The following is an 18,446-nucleotide window of genomic DNA, read 5'->3' on the forward strand; positions in this document are numbered from 1 at the left end:
AAAAAGAAATTTGCAACAGGCCAAAACTTGTTCTAAAATTGGAACCACATCAATTACCTGCCTTTTCCACATCTAATGAAACCACCATCAATTCCAGTTTTCTAAATGAATAACTACATTATCTATTGAAAGTATAATCTATGTGTTATGTATGCAGGCACCTGCATAACAACAGCCACCAGGGGGTGTTGGCCTGAACGGTTTTGGTGGGAAACCCAGTTTTCGGCGGGAAACCTAGGGCCAACCCCATTGGCTGTCCACTTACCTGGCTAGGTATTTAAGGAGGCCAGGTAACCCTCATTCCTCAGTACGCTACCCCCTTCCAATAAAGAGCTGAACACGTACTCCGGCTGGCGTCTCTTCCTTGCGTCGGACCCACTATATTACACTATGGGTGAGTTTTTTCTACATTATAAAACAGGGGTGTCAAACCCGCAACATCATGTGACGGGTCGCAACGTATCACGACTTATTTTCCATTGCAGGCAATGGGGTGGGTGGTTTTGCTATGACGCAACCGGCCCATGGGCCGGCAGTTTGACACCCATTATAAAACAAAATGGCACAGGATAGACCACTGAAGGTAGTATCATTTACAATGCATGAACCAGAGATTTTCTCAAACATTTAACAAGAAAATCAGATAACTCTTGGCACAATCAGCTGAACTTTTACCAGGGTTCATATTCATACTTAAATCATGGTATTTAAAGGATGTTAGGGAAAAAATTGTCCAAAAAAAGATTTTTAGAAACTTCCAGACATAAGCAGCTGAGAAAAAAAAATCAGTACATGTTTATGCCAATCAGGATAGTAATCAAGATTGGGAGCTCTTTTTGTATTGATTTAAAAGTAAGATGCAATCAAATAAACAGGTTAACCACCAGTAATGTTTGGAAGAGTTATATATATATTTAAAGTAATTTCTTCCTTGCTAACTTTTATTTTACTATAAAGTAAAAAATGTTATTTATTGAATCAGAGCTATTACATACATTGCTGTAAGCATTCTTAATAACATAAATATTAATTTGTTATTGCTGTTTCAAGTAAGAAGCCAATAATTTACCAGGACTTTCCTCCTCTGAATATCTGTGCAATTAATGAGTATTCTGTATCAAATGCATAAAGGAAATTAAGTTCCAATTTAGCAGACAAAAAATAATTCCAGTGTAGATTGTCCTGCATATTAACTTTATTTTCCAAATGTTCTTGTATAGACCTACTTTTTCCCCATGAAAACAACCTTTAAGTTCACAGATTTATTTAAAAAAATCTTAAAATTTTTGTTTCATCTTTTTATAAAAAGTCAGTCTTTTAATAGTAATGCATTCAAACATTTTTTTAAAAAAGTATTTTTCTTGTAATAATAGTGTTACTAGAGCATGATTGCCTACTACAACAAGGCTGATATTTCATTTCTTTATCCAAATAAAAATCAAGATAATAAAAAATAAGCCAGGAACAAATCTGCTGTGCATTCTTACTGTGAAGTAATTACATCACGTTAAACTACCAAGTTAAATTCCAACCTATATGCCTGTAGGACTTTACAAGAGGTTCACTAGAAGAATAGCCTAACAGAGGATTTAATATTTGATTAAAATTTCTAGCCATGATCCATAAACTAAAAAAAAATATTCAAGTCAGTTAAGCAAAACATTCAGATGGTACTTAGTAGGGCAATAGTCAGTATTATAATGAATGCCATGAAGTTATTAAAGTATTTCCAATATTTAAAAAAAGCCCTTTCATCCTTACACAAAAAGGTGATCCTACCAGGAGCTCCTATTCCCACCAAAATCACACTCTTGGTCATTGAGGTTGAGCCATACTACATTGAGCTGGTAAACTATAATAGGAAATCATGTTTTTAAGAATCATCTATAAAGATTTATAACCAACTTATACAAAAACATTTACTAATTAATTTGATAATAAACATTTAGTCACTTAAACTGGAAACAAGGAAGAAACAAATATAGCTGAATTATGTGGTCCTTTATAAAGCCAGGAAATCAATAGAGACTGAGAGCAACAGAAATTTTGCTAAACGTTTACAAAACCCCAATACTCATTGAGATTGATGGCACATATACATGAAATTATTTATGTCTGCAAATATCCTTACATTATAAATGTTCCCCTTGAGTACAGTTGTATTATACTGCTACATTTACAACATTTTCTTACGTCACTGAGACTATATTTGACTCACATATGTGCAGTTCTCTTATTACAATAAAAGCAACTTCACTGAGATTTGAACCTGAACAGAAAACACTTTTTCTTGTTTCTCATTATCTTTATTAAATTTCTATAGAAGCACGTTATAGAAGTAACTCAAGAGTATACAGTGTACAGTTTTACTTCTTTTTTTTCTATTTGAACAATAGTGTCAGATTGCATTGGTATATTCTTAGGGACTATGACTAATTATCAGAACATCTAAAACCTTTATGAACATTTTTCTGTGTAATGCGCTGAGCCAGTATATTTAATTATTTTAGTATCCAGCCATAGAAAGATGGAGTCTTGGCAGCAATAAATATCAAGTAGCAATTCTGCTTTATTGTAAGACAGTGCATTGAATGCACCCATGACATTTGCTATAACACGCATCAAATTTATAAGTATATATTCACTTTGGATATTATTTATAGTACAAATGCATAATCCTTTAGCTATCCTAGCTTTTCCCAGAGAATCCAGGCCACTGCAAATTGGCAAGACTTTGGATATTAGAATCTACTAATATTTCTTCTTCCTGACTATGATACTCAAAGATTCTCCAGGTAGGGAGAATGGTGATCAAATCCAGTCTCTGTCACCAGTATAATAAATTTAAGAATAAAATGATATTACCATGATATTAAAGGGAACATGGTCACTGGCACAATGCTCTTAACAACAGAGGACATATTTCATCCAATCCTGGGATGAAAAGACTAGTGAAACACTTTCTATTCCCCTTTTTAACAATGAACGTTAGCAACAGTGCATTTGGTTCTGATAACTTTATAAATAATGTAACAATCATGTCCAGTAAACTGTACACCAACAAGACACTGATCTTGAAATCAAACCTTAAATTATCAGTATAACTAAAATAAAACCTGAAAAACAAGTACGTATTACCTGGAAAAACTTTCCATTCCAGAGCTCTGGGGTATTGAATACTCTCAGCTACCCAAAGAACTCTTGGTTATGAAAAAAAAATTGAAATGAATTCATAAGTGCAGGAAACCTTATTCATTTGCTATTTTTCTAAATCTGAATTGATTGTAAATCTGTTATGTTTATGTAAATACTGTGCAATTTATATATAAGCACATTGAAGTCAGGTGGAATTTAAAAGCTGGGGAAAATATTCCAACAGGAGAAAAAAAAAACCTCTGAACATGTCAGAGTTCTGACTTGGAAAAATAACAAGAGAAATACAAATGTATCCGCTATTCAATTTTTAAACTTTTTTTCCTGAAATCCTCTCTTAATTATTTACATGCTAATGAAAAAAAAATTCCTTCACATTCTTTATGGTGACAATAATCAGAATGATAACAGCAGGACAAATATTAGAATTATATCATGACTGGTATCTACTTTATAAAGCAAAGTCACCATAGAATTAAGTACAAAAAAAATCTGCATTGAATGACTGCTGGTGTAGTATCTTGATCAGATATCGTGACCAAGCTTACAGTAAAAGCCCTATAACAGATATTACATCTGGAGCTTTTCCATACTGTACATCTGCAATAAATGTTGGCAAAAATTTCTGGAGCATCAGACTTATATAAAACACAAGAATTCTCCTTCGTATGTACAGCATAAAATGGAACATTTGCCTGTTTTAGTGTTCCAGATCACACACATATAATAATTTGTGTCCTCAGAAGAATATCTGTTTGGCATCCCCAGGGCTCTGCTCCATAGGACAATAAGGACATTTTAATCTAAGAATAAAGAAAATATTAAAGTTAGCCACAAAATGGCATGTAGATAGCCACATTTAAAGATAACACATTTAAATAACTAATATTTGACATTACCTATCTCACTTCAACATTTGGTTTGTGATTCAACAATATTGAAACAAAAAAGTCAAAGAACAACTAGAGACCAAGATTTACAATAAAAAATCTAGGTTAAAATTGAGAAAGAAGAAAACCACCAAATACAACTCCTACCATGTCTATGTAAGAGATTTTAAGTAGATCTCTTAAGTAGATGGAAAATCTTTTACCCAAACCAAAAATGAGGTAGGATGATGAATTTAGGATTGTAAAAATGACAGTGTGAGACTTTGAGAAGTATATAGAGACATCTTCTGGCCAAAAGCAGCACTAAATTTTTGATTTGAATCAACTGTCAGGATCATGTAAGACCTATTGGTACAACATCTTTATTAAATACATTTTCTGGACCATTTCAAATACCAGCTATCACTTTTAGCACATTCTAAAAGACTTTTAAACTTTTGGCTCCTGATTTTTTTTTTTGGAGGGAAGACTTATTCTCCCTTTAAATCAGTTTCATGATACTACTAGTCCAAACTATTATAAATGACAAAGACTAAGTCACTCTCAAGTCCTCTGAAAAAACAATAATGCACTAGAAATTATCAAAGTAATTTTAAAATGCTTTTGCTTTCATTTCCTGCTGCAGTAATGAGAAAGGCATTTAACCCATTATGTGAAAGATAAAATAAAAGATAAAAAAGGTGAAATTTTTATATTGGGTTGCCTTAGAGCTTAAAACATTATGTTCACTGTTATATTACAGAATGTATCTACCCTAAACCATTCCAGACGTATCAGTCAATATATTGTAGATCATACTAGGCTCAATGGGCATATGATCCGATTCCTTAAAGGGGAATATACTTTTTCAAAAATCTCAACTTTAAAAAAATGAACACTTCAGCTACCTTTTCTGCACTACAACACAAAAGAAGATAGACTAAAAAAGAGGAGTCCAAAGAAGACCCTCCATTTCTTTCTTCATTGAGCACTGTTGCTATTCTATCCTTGTTATCAAGCCAATTATTTAGTAAAGAGCACGTAGATGACTGAATCCCTCCAAGAAGTAAAACAAAATGACTAAATTTACTGCTTCTTTGCACTCTGAGAATGTGCTACAAGCAATTCCACTTCTGGTTAGAAGCCACGGTTTGTTCTGTGTCAAACACTCTCCCTACATCTAAAGACAGAAATCATAATTCACTTGAACACCTTGCACTCTATTTCATTTCACTGGGAACATATTTCCAGCTAGAAATATTTCAGATGTTGAAATGTTAGCTGTAGAGTATCAGATGCTATAATTAATACAAAGGAGGAAACCAGTTTGGGGAAGATTGATTTAAAATATCAGATGTTTACAGAACACTAGGCATGTTCCTATAAAATTAAATAGCAACTCAATTTATGGACATGTTGCTATAATAGATGGTTTCAAAAGATTTCTTACTTTTTGTCTTCTTGCCAATATTTATTATAATTCACACTCATTTCCAAATATATGTTAAAAATTAATTCAATTTTCTCTGTGAATTAAATTTTGACTTACTTGCTGCCATTAAACATTTTATTCAGAGCATCTCTTGATATAATATGACCACAAACCAGCTTCATGGGTGGGTTATTATCTGTTGTTTGTTGACGAAGGATGGGGCAAGCAAATATTGAATGATACCAGCACTTTTTGCCAAGGTCCACTTCAATCTGTATAAAACAAAGATGCAGTCACTAACCGTTTCAGATCAATGATTTATATCATATCCTTCCAGACATATTGATTGGAAAGGATAATTGATTGGAAAGGATCATAAGTGATTGGAAATGCCTCAATTACTTTCCACTTCCCATAGGTTTTCAAGGCAATTCATAGGAAAGTTAAAAGCCTTGTGATGATGGACATGGATAGCATCCCTTGTTTTCTCCTTGCTACGAAATGGCATTTTCCAAGTAATGTAGAGCAATGATACATGTGTGACTGCTTGAAAAAGCAATGACTATATTGATTTTCTCTTCCCAAGATTAACATAAGGAAAGATTCTTCGACTTTTTATCACCTCACCTCTATAACCCAACACCTCAATAGACAATGGCTGTAAACAGAGACTACCATGCCATACTATAATTTAGCAGTTGAAGCAACTGCACCTACCTGGTTTACCTGGATTCCTCTTTCTGTCTTTCCTCTATCATTTAAAATCATCAAAAATTTAAACTATTGCTTACAATTAGGATGATGTCAATGCCACCAGCAGGCTGGTGTACTTTTGTGTGTACATATGCACCTTAGAGTTGGACTTGATTCCTGATGATTACATCAGAAATCCAAATCTTTTTTATTGGCAACATAGTTGGTTTGCCTTTCCTTCTTCCCAGAACTGAGAGAAAGTGATTGGTTCAAAGCCACCCAACCGGTTTCATGTTTTAATGTAGGACTAGAACTCACACCCTCCTTATTCTAGTCTGGTGTCTTTAACTACTACACTAAACTGGCATTCACAAGACATATTAATAGTGCTAAATAATAAAACAAAATCTAGACAAAACACTAAAACAAAACAAAATATCTTCATTTAATATCTATAAAACAAATATCAATTTGTGAGCTATAAAACATTTAATTCTTAATCACTGAACTTTTTAAATAAGTAATTTACAAATAAATATGACTGATTAAGATGCCTTTTGAACGTGTTCCAGCAATTCAAGTTAATTCAAGTTACAATATGATTTGTGCAAAACTCTAATCCAAATATTTACATTATGGAAATAATTCCTATTCCAGGGAAGAAATTACCTATTGGGATACAAAAAATTACTCACTGGTAATTCATCTTTCTGATTCCAAACACCAGTGCACTGTCTTTGTTCTATCACAGCTTTTATATTAATTAGAGCTGGCAATGCTACACAACCTGCTGAAAAGCTGAAGAAAGCAAAATATCACCTTAAAGTTTACTATTATGAAACTTCCCTTGCAATAGTACATTTACTAAGCATTGTGTTTACCCAAAAGAAAAATCCCCCCCCCCGACTATTAGCCATGAATTGGATGTGCTGAGAAAGATGTTGGCACAATGAATGGAAAAATAAACTATGCAGACCTTAGTGTTGAGGAGTCTGAATGAGTTTGAGAATGAGCTAAGGATCAGCAGTTGCTTGAAAGGGGTGGTTAGCAGGATGAATGTAATGCATTTTTGTTTTATTTTTCTTTCTTTTCTCTACAGGTATTTCTTTCTTTTACCTCAGTTCCATTCAGTTTGCCTCCCCTCCTTTTCCTTCTTCTCCTATTAGGGCAACTATTCTTTCCTTTTAACTTTTTTCCAAACTTGGTTTTTTTAAAAAAATTTCTATAAAAGGAGGGAAGGGAATCTGTGCTTATGTATTTGTGAGTACAATGAGAAAAAACAGTCTGTGTGAGAGGCAATGGTTGATATGAAATGGTTGTGGTTCAATGAATTTTATAACTGCTGTATCTTAGTTTATAGGCGAGTAATTTTAATTCTACTATTGTTGTTGTTTTATTATCATCACTATTTGACCCCTTCCCTACTTCAGTAGCGTGACCACTGATAAGTATTAAAAGAAATATATGATATGCATGTATTTATTGCTGGGGGGAAGATAATCTTCAGGTTTACTTTCATGTGGATTTGGCAAGCCCGACAATAACCTTGGTGGAGCAGTGGGCTAATGCCTCCCTAAGTAACACCAGCTGCCTGCAATTAGTGCAGGTTCGCATCCCACCAGGCTCAAGGTTGACTCAGCCTTCCATCCTTCCCAGGTAGGTAAAATGAGGAGCCAGATTGTTGGGAGCAATAAGCTGACTTTGTAATAATGCCGCTGGGGGGGGGGGCGAAAGCCCTAATAAGCAGGCATATACATAGAATGAAGGCTATTGCTAAGCACATTGATTTGTGCTTTAGATTGTAAGCCGCCCTGAGTCTTCGGAGAAGGGCGGGATATAAATGGGATTAAAAAAACAAACAAACAATAGAATAGAACCCTTTAGCAGTACACAGTTGTCTGTACTATTTATTTTTCAATTTATTTTTCCTTTTTTGGTGAAAGTAATCCTACATTCACAATAACCTTCTTTTTGAGTAAATATGATAATATATTCTAAATTATATTAAGAATGTTATCAGTCTTGCCAAATAACGTAAGACCCTTACTAGAACAAAGATTATTTTTCAGATACTCATTTAAAATAGAATGAAAATAACACCATGCATTCATTATGCTATCTTTTGTGTATAAAGTTACCATTGTAGAACAATATTCAAATATAGTGCAAAATCAATTTTACTTTAAAAGCAGAATGCATCTTATGGAAGTAGCTTTTGAAAATGTATACATTGCTGATCTAAATACTATACAACTTCATTTTCATGATAGGCCAGAATTAAGTCAAAACTAAAAATAAAATAGTAAAGTAAATGTTAGAGTACAACCTAATACATAGTCACAACTTTCTTTTCACATTAATAAAATTTGCTTAAAGCACACCATACAATTCTTCTCTAGGATGGGACAGGAGGGTATCAAAACAACACTTGATGGCAACATTACCCAAAATCTTTAATTCTTTCAGTTTCACAAAATGCAGCCTGTTTATGAAATCTCACAAATCCAAGCAAAAGGTAGCCTTTTCTGGGGAGTTCCACAAACAGCTTGCAACTACTGCAAACCATAAACAGTTCTCTGAAGCAGGTCAGGCAGAAAAGCAACCACTTGATTAAGATTGATTTTAAAAAATACATATATCAGCTTATTTCACAATTTTTGTTAACCCAGCAATTAACTCTTAGAAAGCCACATATTCTATATTGTTTGAAATGGTGAGGTTAATTAGAATAAAATAAACTTCGAAAGATTGTCACAGCATCCACATAGCATGTAATATCTTTTCAGATTCTATCAAAAATACATTTGTTTACAAGCTTTCATTCCGACATGGAATTATCTTTATTTGAAGATAAGGCTAATCCTACCTTTTATTCAATTTAGAAAGGGCTCAAAATAGATATTTTTTAGTCAGGACTTTTAAGACTTTAATACTGTTTATGCTAATTTGTAGTTTTAACTAGAGAGTTGGATTTTATTTTTTGTAATAAATTTGGAGTTGGGTTTCATAGAGTTTTGTTAAAAAGGGAAATAGGTAAATAATTCAACTTGAAAATGCATGTAACGTGAAAGAAGCCATACCTAACGCTAAGAGGTGATTCAATTGAGAGTCCCAATAATGCACAAGCATCCCTTGTAAAAATGTCACAGATATCTGCCCACTGATTTGCATCTAGTAAATGGACATATGGAGAATTTTCAATTCCTTGCCTCAGGTATACTAGACTTCCCATCAAAATTTGAATATCTGCAAAAGGTTAAAAAAATGTAATTTAATTATGTTATAATGGACAGATACTATTATATTTCTTTATTCTAAAAACTAATATATATTGAACACATAAAAATTGACAATTCACTAGCAATATCTCATTATTTGACTCTTTCAATTATTGATAATTTTTGGAGATGTATTCTTTTTCATTTTGAACTCAAAATTCTTAAGTTTTTTTTAATCTCCCCTATATGGCACTCTAGAAAGAAAAACAGAAGTGTGCTTTTATGTAGCTTAATTATGCCTATAATTATAATTTGTACCTTTACAACTCCCTAGCTAGCCCAAATAAAATTTTATTAGACGCTGTTTTCTCTTATACCTGTACCAGACATTGGGCAGACAATGGGAACATTTCATGAATGTTTTTTTAACACCATTATTTTTCAGACTGATGTTCGGATGCACAATCTGAAAGTGAATAAATGCAACAAAATTTCTCAAAGACAGGATCTGGGTTGTTCAGAAATGCTGGCCACAGAAATATTTAGTTACATAAAAAACAGTCACTTTAAAAACTGGCAGTTCTATTTAGTGATATATATGAACAGTTGTTTAATTTTTAAATGAATCTAAGTGATGCACAAATGTGGTTTTGCATTTGTTTCATCAAGAGCAGCCCTCTATTTTGCTGATAAACAAAATATTTTCAAGATGGACAGGAATCAAAAAACAGTATTATAATTTGATAGTGAGAAAATATTTCTTCCAAAAAGAAAATGAATGGGCCAGTAAAATCTCCACTTATTGAACCGTTGGTTGGCTAAACCAGCTTTCAGATTCATAGACCAAAAAAATATCCTTGAGAGAAAGCATGCTAAAAAAAACTTTCATAATTAGATGTGTTCTGATACAAATTCACTAACATTTGTCAATACACTAATAAATTAAAAAACTGTAAACAGGCAACAAAACTATTTAGGGCAATAGAATATCTGTAGAGAACTCAATACATACAGCTTTTAACTTGAAATATTGTGTGGTATCTAGCATATAGTATTTCATATTGCTTACCTTTCTGATGATTGAGAGCAAATGGTTGAAAATTTTTTGCATACTGCAGTGCTTCTCTCTGATTTGCAGTTCCACCCATTAATAAACTAATAAAATATAATCTATGCAGCTTAAACTCTAAGGAACTATTCTGTGTCATAAGCATTTCTCTGTTTGAAACAGCCCACCTAAGAAATAATGGGATAATTAATTTTAAGAAAAGAAAAACAGGAAAATTAGTAATTAGGATAATGGTTTACCTATTTGACATTTGCCTGAGGTCACTAAAACTAAAATATTATTTACTATGTATCTTATATCACCAGTATACCTCCAGCAAGCCACCCAGTAGAATAATACTGCTTTCTACAAATGTAGGTATCTTGGATTTAGACTATAAAATGAAATTTCAAAATTAATGTCCAATATTTTGCAATGCAAGTTGCAATTCAAAAGGACTTCATTGAAACTGTGATGTAACATTTTTTGGTAGCTGCCATCCAGTTAGAGCCTGGTCAGAGTTTCAGAGAAATGTCTTTGTTTTGTAAATAACTACCGGTACTTGCTTACAGTCCTTTGCCAAACATGAAAGGCCTCTAGGAAACCAGATAAGAGATATTTTATTAACAGCATGAAGCTGACATTTTCCTCACTGGGTCATAATGTGCCAAGATGACCTCCACAGGAGCAAAGGAGTTGAACAAATAGCTGCTTTATCTGCAAGGCTGTTAAAATAACTTTTTCACATTAATACTACGCAATAACCAACTATTAGTATCTTGTATAGATAATGTATATTAAGTAAACATTAAGCTTCTACAGTGGACTTCCATAAAACACCCTGTTATTTGGAACAATGCTTAGATGAAGGAGTCCTGCAGGATCGTTCCAATACAGATTTGGAATGCAAATCATATTCAGAGACCTTAATTTCTATTCATCTCTGTTGTCCTAATTTCACTACAACCTTGCTCATCAATTCCAAAACTGTAATTAAAACAAGGATCAGTTCAGTTCAGGTTAAATGGAGGGTGCTGAAGTTATCCTGGATATTTTCCAACAGGAGTCTTGAGGATATCAAAATGAAAGTTTCTTTTCCATGTATATTGAAACCTCTCTCTGGGAAAGTCTGGAGAATATATTAAAAAGAAGTTTGAAGATCAGGGAATTGTTTCATCTTGTCTCTATGGAAGAATTGTACTGGTAATTGAGAAGCAGAATGACTAGTGCAACTCTTTCTCCAAGGCTGAGAGGAACATGAATTCCTCTGCCTATACCAATTATTAATTTCTAAACAACAGTTGCATAATTCTTGCCATTCCAGAGCAGAAGAGTTAAGAAATCCTTGGAATCCTTAGTTAGAAATGAGCTGGAGTTGGAAAAACTGACAGTAGCATAGAACACTATAGGAATACTACTTACAAGGACTCCAAATGTATTTCTAATAATATCAAACAAAGAGAGAAGGAAGCTGAATACCTTTCATGTTTTCCTACACATCTGCTCATGTGTAATTTTCTTGACTCTCTCAGGCACATGAAATGGCAGCTAGACAGAGATGCTAAATAACTACTACATCATAAGGAATGTCAGAATGTTTTCTTGGGAAATAGTTATCTATGAAGTAAAGGCATTTACAGGTAGTCCTCAACTTACAACAGTTCATTTAGTTGTTCAGAAATATAATGGCACTGAAAAAGGTGACTTATGACCGTTTTTCACAGTTATGTCCTTTCTAGCATCCCCATGATTATGTGATCAACATTCAGATTCTTGGCAACGGATTCATATTTATGACCACTGCTGCATTCCAAGATCATGTGATCATCTTTTGTGACCTTCTGACAAGCAAAGTCAATAGGGAAGCCAGATTCACTTAACAACCGGATTACTAACTTATCAACTGCATAAAATGGGGCAAAATGCACTTAACAAATGTCTCACTTAACAACAGAAATTTTGGGTTCAATTGTGGCCGTAAGTCAAGGACTACCTATACTGCCAAAGCAGAGAAAAAATTTGGGGAAAAAAGACAAAAACACGTGTCTTGTCGTGTGTGTGTGTGTGTGTGTGTGTGTGTGTGTGTCCCAACCATACAAAAAGTAATTCGGAATGACACAATTGATAACTTAGGGAACAAGGTGAAAAGTAATAATTTGCAATAAAGAGTGGCCTAGTATCAAGCTTCCATGAGGACCAACATTTTTAGAAATTTAAGAGCAGATGTAACTGCCTTAATAACTTTCTAGAGACCTTCATTTATACAGGTAGGCCTTGGCTAATGTTGGTAATTAAGACCAGAACTTTCATTGCTAAGCAATGAAAAATATATCATGGAATTGCTTGCTCAGTAACCTGGCAATCCTGACACTCCCTGTTGCTGTTGTTAAGCACGGATCATGGGTCATTATGCGAGGATCTCCTCGTGATTTTCCACTGGCTTCCACCAAGCAAAGACAATGGGCAAATACAGAAACCATGTATGGCACTGGGAATAGCAAAAGAGCACAACCTCGAAGGGCATTCTGTTATTTTATCTTTAGTTAGTCAGTTCTCAGTTGCAGGCCTCAGCTTATTATTGCATGAGTGTACTGTACTATTTGGCAGTACTGATTACTTACTCAGAAAATGCAATTTTCTATTGAAAAAAGACAGCTGCTGCTACTTATTAGAATTATCCAAGCTGTCTTTCAGTTGAGGCAGGACAGATGAGACTTTGTACACATTTATTTAACTCTAAATCCCAACATACACAAATTTATTAAAGGAAAGGGTTTCAGTATCTCTTAGATTGTATCTAAAGATTTTCCAAACAGCTGAATAACTCACTCCAATGCAGGTCTCAAAACTCTAACTTTAAGTGCTTCCAATATTCGGTTCAGCTCCACAAATGGTTGCTTTTGACTTTGGTCTATAGAAAGTCCCGACTCCTGAAAAAAAAAGTTATAGCCCATATCTATTAATTAACAGAGTATTTTTCACATTAATATTCTCTATGATTATTAGATAAACAATTTATTTTGCCTCCCCATTCTGGCTACAATTACCTGACAAAGCTCCTCAGCTACATCTAACATTCCTTGCCGGAAAAAGTGTTCAACCATAACTTCGTTCAGAATCCGCTGACTATCCGCCTGCCAACATCCATCTATTCCAACACTACTAATGTCAGAGTCAAAATTCTGTGAAGTAAAAAAGGATAATTAAGTCTAGAAGAAACATTTTTTTCTGATTTTATTCAGATGCTAATATTAGCACTTTTAAACTATTTAATCAATTACTAAACTGCTGCATCTTCTATATTCAAACCATATTTTAAAACTGCAGATAGACTGATAATTCCAAACTCATTTTCCCTATCCCCATAAATAAAATGTTGAAGAACTCCTATATTTACATTTTAATTTATGTAAGGCATTGTGGAAGAAGATGAACACTGCAGTGTAGAGATACTAGTTTTCATCATGGGATACAACTGGACTCACTTCCAAATACCTTCCATTTTCTCTCCTATATAAAAATGCTTTTTGTATCCTTGTACTTTTTTTACTTAACCTTGTAAGAAAATATTAGTGCTTTTTATCTCATAGAATCTGTCTGATCTGATCTTAGAATGAATTTCTACCACTCTTTGACTTAGAAAGATCACAAATGAGATTATATTATTCAGTTGCTGTGCCCCCAACACATTATGGATCCAATAGTTTCAGTGATGACTTGAAGAGTTTCCCAAAACTGTAAATTCATCAAAATAAATCCTTGTTGGCCATAGGCAATGCAATGCAAGCTGGGCTCTTGATGAAATTACTTCCAAAACAGCCCTGTTGACTGATCCCAAAGATGACCTTGATTTACTCAGGAAATCCAGGAGATAAAGTATCAGAATAAACATATAAAGTAACAATGGCAGTAAGAGAGGCAAAACATCATTAGTTATTGTATTAGTTAGTATAGTTATTGTATTTACTGTATTAATAAGTGTGGTTGCACCTTGCTTAGGGTTGCCAATTCCATTGTGAGGGTGAACCAATATGGAGAGCACCAGCCCAGCTACTGCATCCATGTTCAAATATCACACTAAGCCTAATAATCATTACCATAACGAGCATGAATCATAATAGATCTGTGCATAATCTCCCCTCTTCAATTTGCGGTTAAAATTAGTTAAATTTTGTTATATTATGACAGTATTAAATAAAAAAACTAAACTATTTGAAGGATTCAAATAGGGGCAGAGGTTATGTGAGCTGTAGCTGACATGGTAATTTTAATATTGGTTTCAATCACACCCTAAAATATAAAAATTAAATTTTTGGAAGGGAAATGGATATTTACACAATTTTATCAAAAAGAATCTAACCACTCAATCTACTACAGCACAACCAATTCAAGATGTGGAAAGATAACACTGACATACATCAAAAACATTTCAGAAATAATCTACTACAACTACATGGCATCAACCTTGCACACAAACCAACTAAAGCAATCCAGAAAATCTTAAGTAAACCAAAAGACCAGTAGCATCAAAAGAAAAAAAAAAACAGGAATCCTTCATACCATACAGTGTAAGGACTGTAACAGCCACCATGTAAGACAAACAGGTGGAAGACCAGCATCCATGAACATCAACTAGCAGTCAGAAAATATGATGAAAACTTTTTAATTGCATAACACATGGACAGACTTCCACTATAGTTTCAATTGGGAAACTGAGCATCCAAGATCAAGCTAAGTTCAAAAATATTAGAGAATTCCTAGAAGCCTGGCATTCAGACCAATCAGCCATCAACAGGCATATAGAGATAAACAATATCTAGATACCATTCAAAAGGGACAATCAAAAAGCTAAAAGACCTTCTTGCCAGTAGTCAACACCAAAATAAGCAGAATTTAACCCCAAGATTAATACTAAACCAACAATCAAACAATGAAGGAACTATCAAATAAAGACAATCAACAATGAACAAAATTTAACCCAGGAACCACCATGAACATTCCCACCAACACTAACAGGCAAGCCACTTTCATATAAACAGAGAACAAACCCCACTCCCTCTAACACTGATGTCACTTCATCGTGTAATGAAACATCTGCAAGAAAATAATCAAGCTCAGAGAGCATAAAGGGCCTCACAATTCATCCTGAGCTACAAATATCCTATGTTCTTCATCATTGCTTCTTCTATGGAGACACCTGAACCAAATTCATACTACATTTGATTAGTACATGTTCCGATAGCCCAGACTTGGCCTACACCCAGATGCTGCTCATAGACAAAATACCCCTGGTTACAGAACATATACCTAGGTTTTGTGCAGTAGCACAAAAGACCTGTTGAACCCTGATGGGTCAGTATCTTGAAATGCATTTTTGTAAATATAAGTCATTTAGATATTACTTGTGGATATTACTAGCATGATACTTTTATTTGTTGTAATTTTACACATTATCTTTAATATTAGTATTCATATAATTTTATATAGGCTATATTCTGGATCTCATTTATAGATATTAGGTTGTTTTAAAAATATATTAATTCTGTCTTAAATTTTATTTTATTATCTGTACTGGTGTAGGGCTGCAATAAATTAAATTGAATTGAAATTGATGCTTAAAATACTATTAATACCTTGTCAATTGCTTTCCCAACACGAGAAACACTACTGTGGATATCCTTATGATCCGAAGCCAATTTCTGAACTGTGTCCTTTATTCGTTTACAACATTGGGTCATAACAAGTGATATTGTACCTGATATATCTTCATCTGGATCTAAATGGAAGAGAGAAAAATTAAAAATTAATTGCATTATGAGAACAATATCAAAAGCCCATGCTTCATACTTTAATTTCAAAGACCTATACAGTAGAACAATAGATTACAGAATACGAATACAAAGACATATTGCTATAGTTAACATCTGAAACTTACAAATAAAATTATTACAGATAAAAAATCAGGTCAAACCTATAATCTGAGATTAAATGTACTGTATTTAATACATAATAAGCATATTAGCCATTAAAACTACAAATTACAGTATTTGAAAATTCAGTTCTTCAAAAAATAGCCATGTCACAGCTTTCTATGTAAAAACACAACTATGTTGAGACTCTATTCAACATCTTAGTTTTAAGAAAAAAAACAAGCTGGTTTAAGCAGACCTCACTTTTCCTAAATTCACTTCAAATCATTAATCAGAGTTAACAACTAGACTGGGGTGCTGTGGATCAATCCTTCAAATCACTATAATATCATCAACAGAGATATTTTTTTCTAAGAGTTAACCATCTGCAGTTTTGGTTTAGCTTGTCAGTTCAATAACTTTAAATACATAAGGCATCTGTTTTGGCCAGAAAGTATTCAACACTTTACCCCAGTGCTTCATATCCACAAATACACAAGTTGGGCTTTTGTTTTCTCCATACTGTCTCTTTAAATGGACCAGTGGCCTAAGGAAAAAGCCTTCTTACAGCTGTTCCAAATGTATCCTAATCAAGAGATTTATGGAATAGGCCTGGTAATTAGTAACTAGGTGCTCCTGAGCCCAATCCTGCTAGTGAGAAATAGCAAGTAACCCTCTACAGCAGATAGTATAAAGGCCATACACAATCACACCCTTGAAGGACTAATGAAGTCTACTATTTATTAATCAACAATTTTAAGAATGTACAAATGCTGACTCCACTACCACCTACCTCTCTCAAAATGGCCTTTCAAGAACATTTGTGTAGGGATGTTGAAATTGTCAGAAGATATATATATGAATCATATCCTGCCCAATTAATTCTACATCAGTCATATATATTTTTGAGGATTTGTTCCTGCTTTTTTGGGGTGGGGAGAAATGGAAGATACAACTGTATTCTTTTACTATTAAATAGTTCTAATCTAACAAATTTCAGACAGTTCTAACCAATGGAAAAGGCCAACACTGGGAGGGGCAGACTTTTTCCTGCAATGGACTTCAAACAGGAATCTTATATAAAATTAAAGCCAACTATAAAGTATAACTAAAGCAAAACAGGGTTTATCTTTATATGCATGTTCTGAGAATGAACCTGATCAAACCAAATGATGATAAATAAATGAACAGAATTGTTACACTGAAAGCACGGCAGGTCACATGACTAAAAGCAAATTTAAAGAGATGACACATTTATAAAGCTTGAGAAGATGAGGAAATACAATACATACAAGACGACTGGGATACAACAATTAAAACAGCCACAGCAAGACTTGTATAGGGATTTACTATCTTGCCTAATTAGCCCTGAACCTATTTCTTTACAGCACTCCCCGTAAAGAAAATTCTGAAACATTGGTGAGGGTTTCTCTTTTGTCCAAAAGCTTTTTCAAAGAGTACCTCTAATAATGTATAACTCCCCCCCCAAATATCTTATGAATATTTTATATATGGTATAGACACATTCATTAAAAAGCTGGGGTTAGTTACAATGCCCTGTTGAGCACAGGCTGGTGTGCGATTTGTGAAACAGCCGACTTTTTAAAGCAAGCTTCACCGTCTGAATTTTTACCCGGACAGAGAGGAATTCTCAGGAGGAACAGCAACTCAGAACGCTAGTTTTGAGAAGAAAGGGAGCACGTACTTTCGCTCTGGAGGATCTCGCGGCGCAGCCCTGCCACGTACTGGATTAGCTCCTCCAAACTCCGCTCGCATAGCTGCCCGTAGCCCGAGAACTTCTGAAGCACCTTCTCTAGCTCGCGCTCCACCGTCACGCATTGGTCCATTGTCTTTCCCTCCGGTGCCCCCTTGTCCTCCCGCCGACCAAGCAAGACCGTATGGCTCGGCCGGAGGACACTCAACGGAAGACCTCCGCGAAAGAGAACGAAGGAGCAAAACGAAGCAGGTTGGCGAGTTGTTGTTTTTGCAGGCAGCACGGAGGACAGCTGAGGTCCACCACCTAAATACTGGAGATGCGTCACAGGCAGCGCTGTAAACAGCCTGGAGGTCCTTCAAGGGAAACCTTGGAGTTTACGACTAAAAATAGAAAATGATTCGAAAACA

At 34.2% G+C, this 18,446-nt stretch overlaps 1 protein-coding gene across 1 annotated transcript; it reads right to left on the reverse strand.

Annotated features, from left to right (window-relative positions):
- Positions 1-1,982: 1,982 nt before the first annotated feature.
- On the reverse strand, positions 1,983-18,305 carry RMND5A (required for meiotic nuclear division 5 homolog A). Its single transcript, XM_083377938.1, has 9 exons — positions 18,028-18,305; positions 16,047-16,189; positions 13,461-13,595; positions 13,243-13,343; positions 10,435-10,601; positions 9,228-9,393; positions 6,843-6,945; positions 5,572-5,726; positions 1,983-3,956 (listed from the first exon to the last, which is right to left on the reverse strand). The coding sequence occupies exons 1-9, from the start codon at positions 18,167-18,169 to the stop codon at positions 3,893-3,895; spliced, it is 1,176 nt and encodes a 391-aa protein (XP_083234064.1). The 5' UTR covers positions 18,170-18,305; the 3' UTR covers positions 1,983-3,892.
- Positions 18,306-18,446: the final 141 nt, after the last annotated feature.

This window comes from Vipera ursinii, assembly GCF_947247035.1.
Source record: "Vipera ursinii genome assembly, chromosome: Z".
Lineage (NCBI taxonomy): Eukaryota > Metazoa > Chordata > Lepidosauria > Squamata > Viperidae > Vipera > Vipera ursinii.

Bases quoted from the DNA above. Each gene is read 5' to 3' on its own strand.
- RMND5A (XM_083377938.1), bottom strand. From the start codon at position 18,169: ATGGACCAATGCGTGACGGTGGAGCGCGAGCTAGAGAAGGTGCTTCAG. The intron at 13,344-13,460 runs GTAATTGTAGCC...TTTTTTTTTCAG, and splicing joins TAGCTGAGGAGCTTTGTCAG to GAGTCGGGACTTTCTATAGA. The intron at 3,957-5,571 runs GTAAGTCAAAAT...CTTTATTCTTAG, and splicing joins AAAATGTTTAATGGCAGCAA to ATTAAAATGTCCTTATTGTC.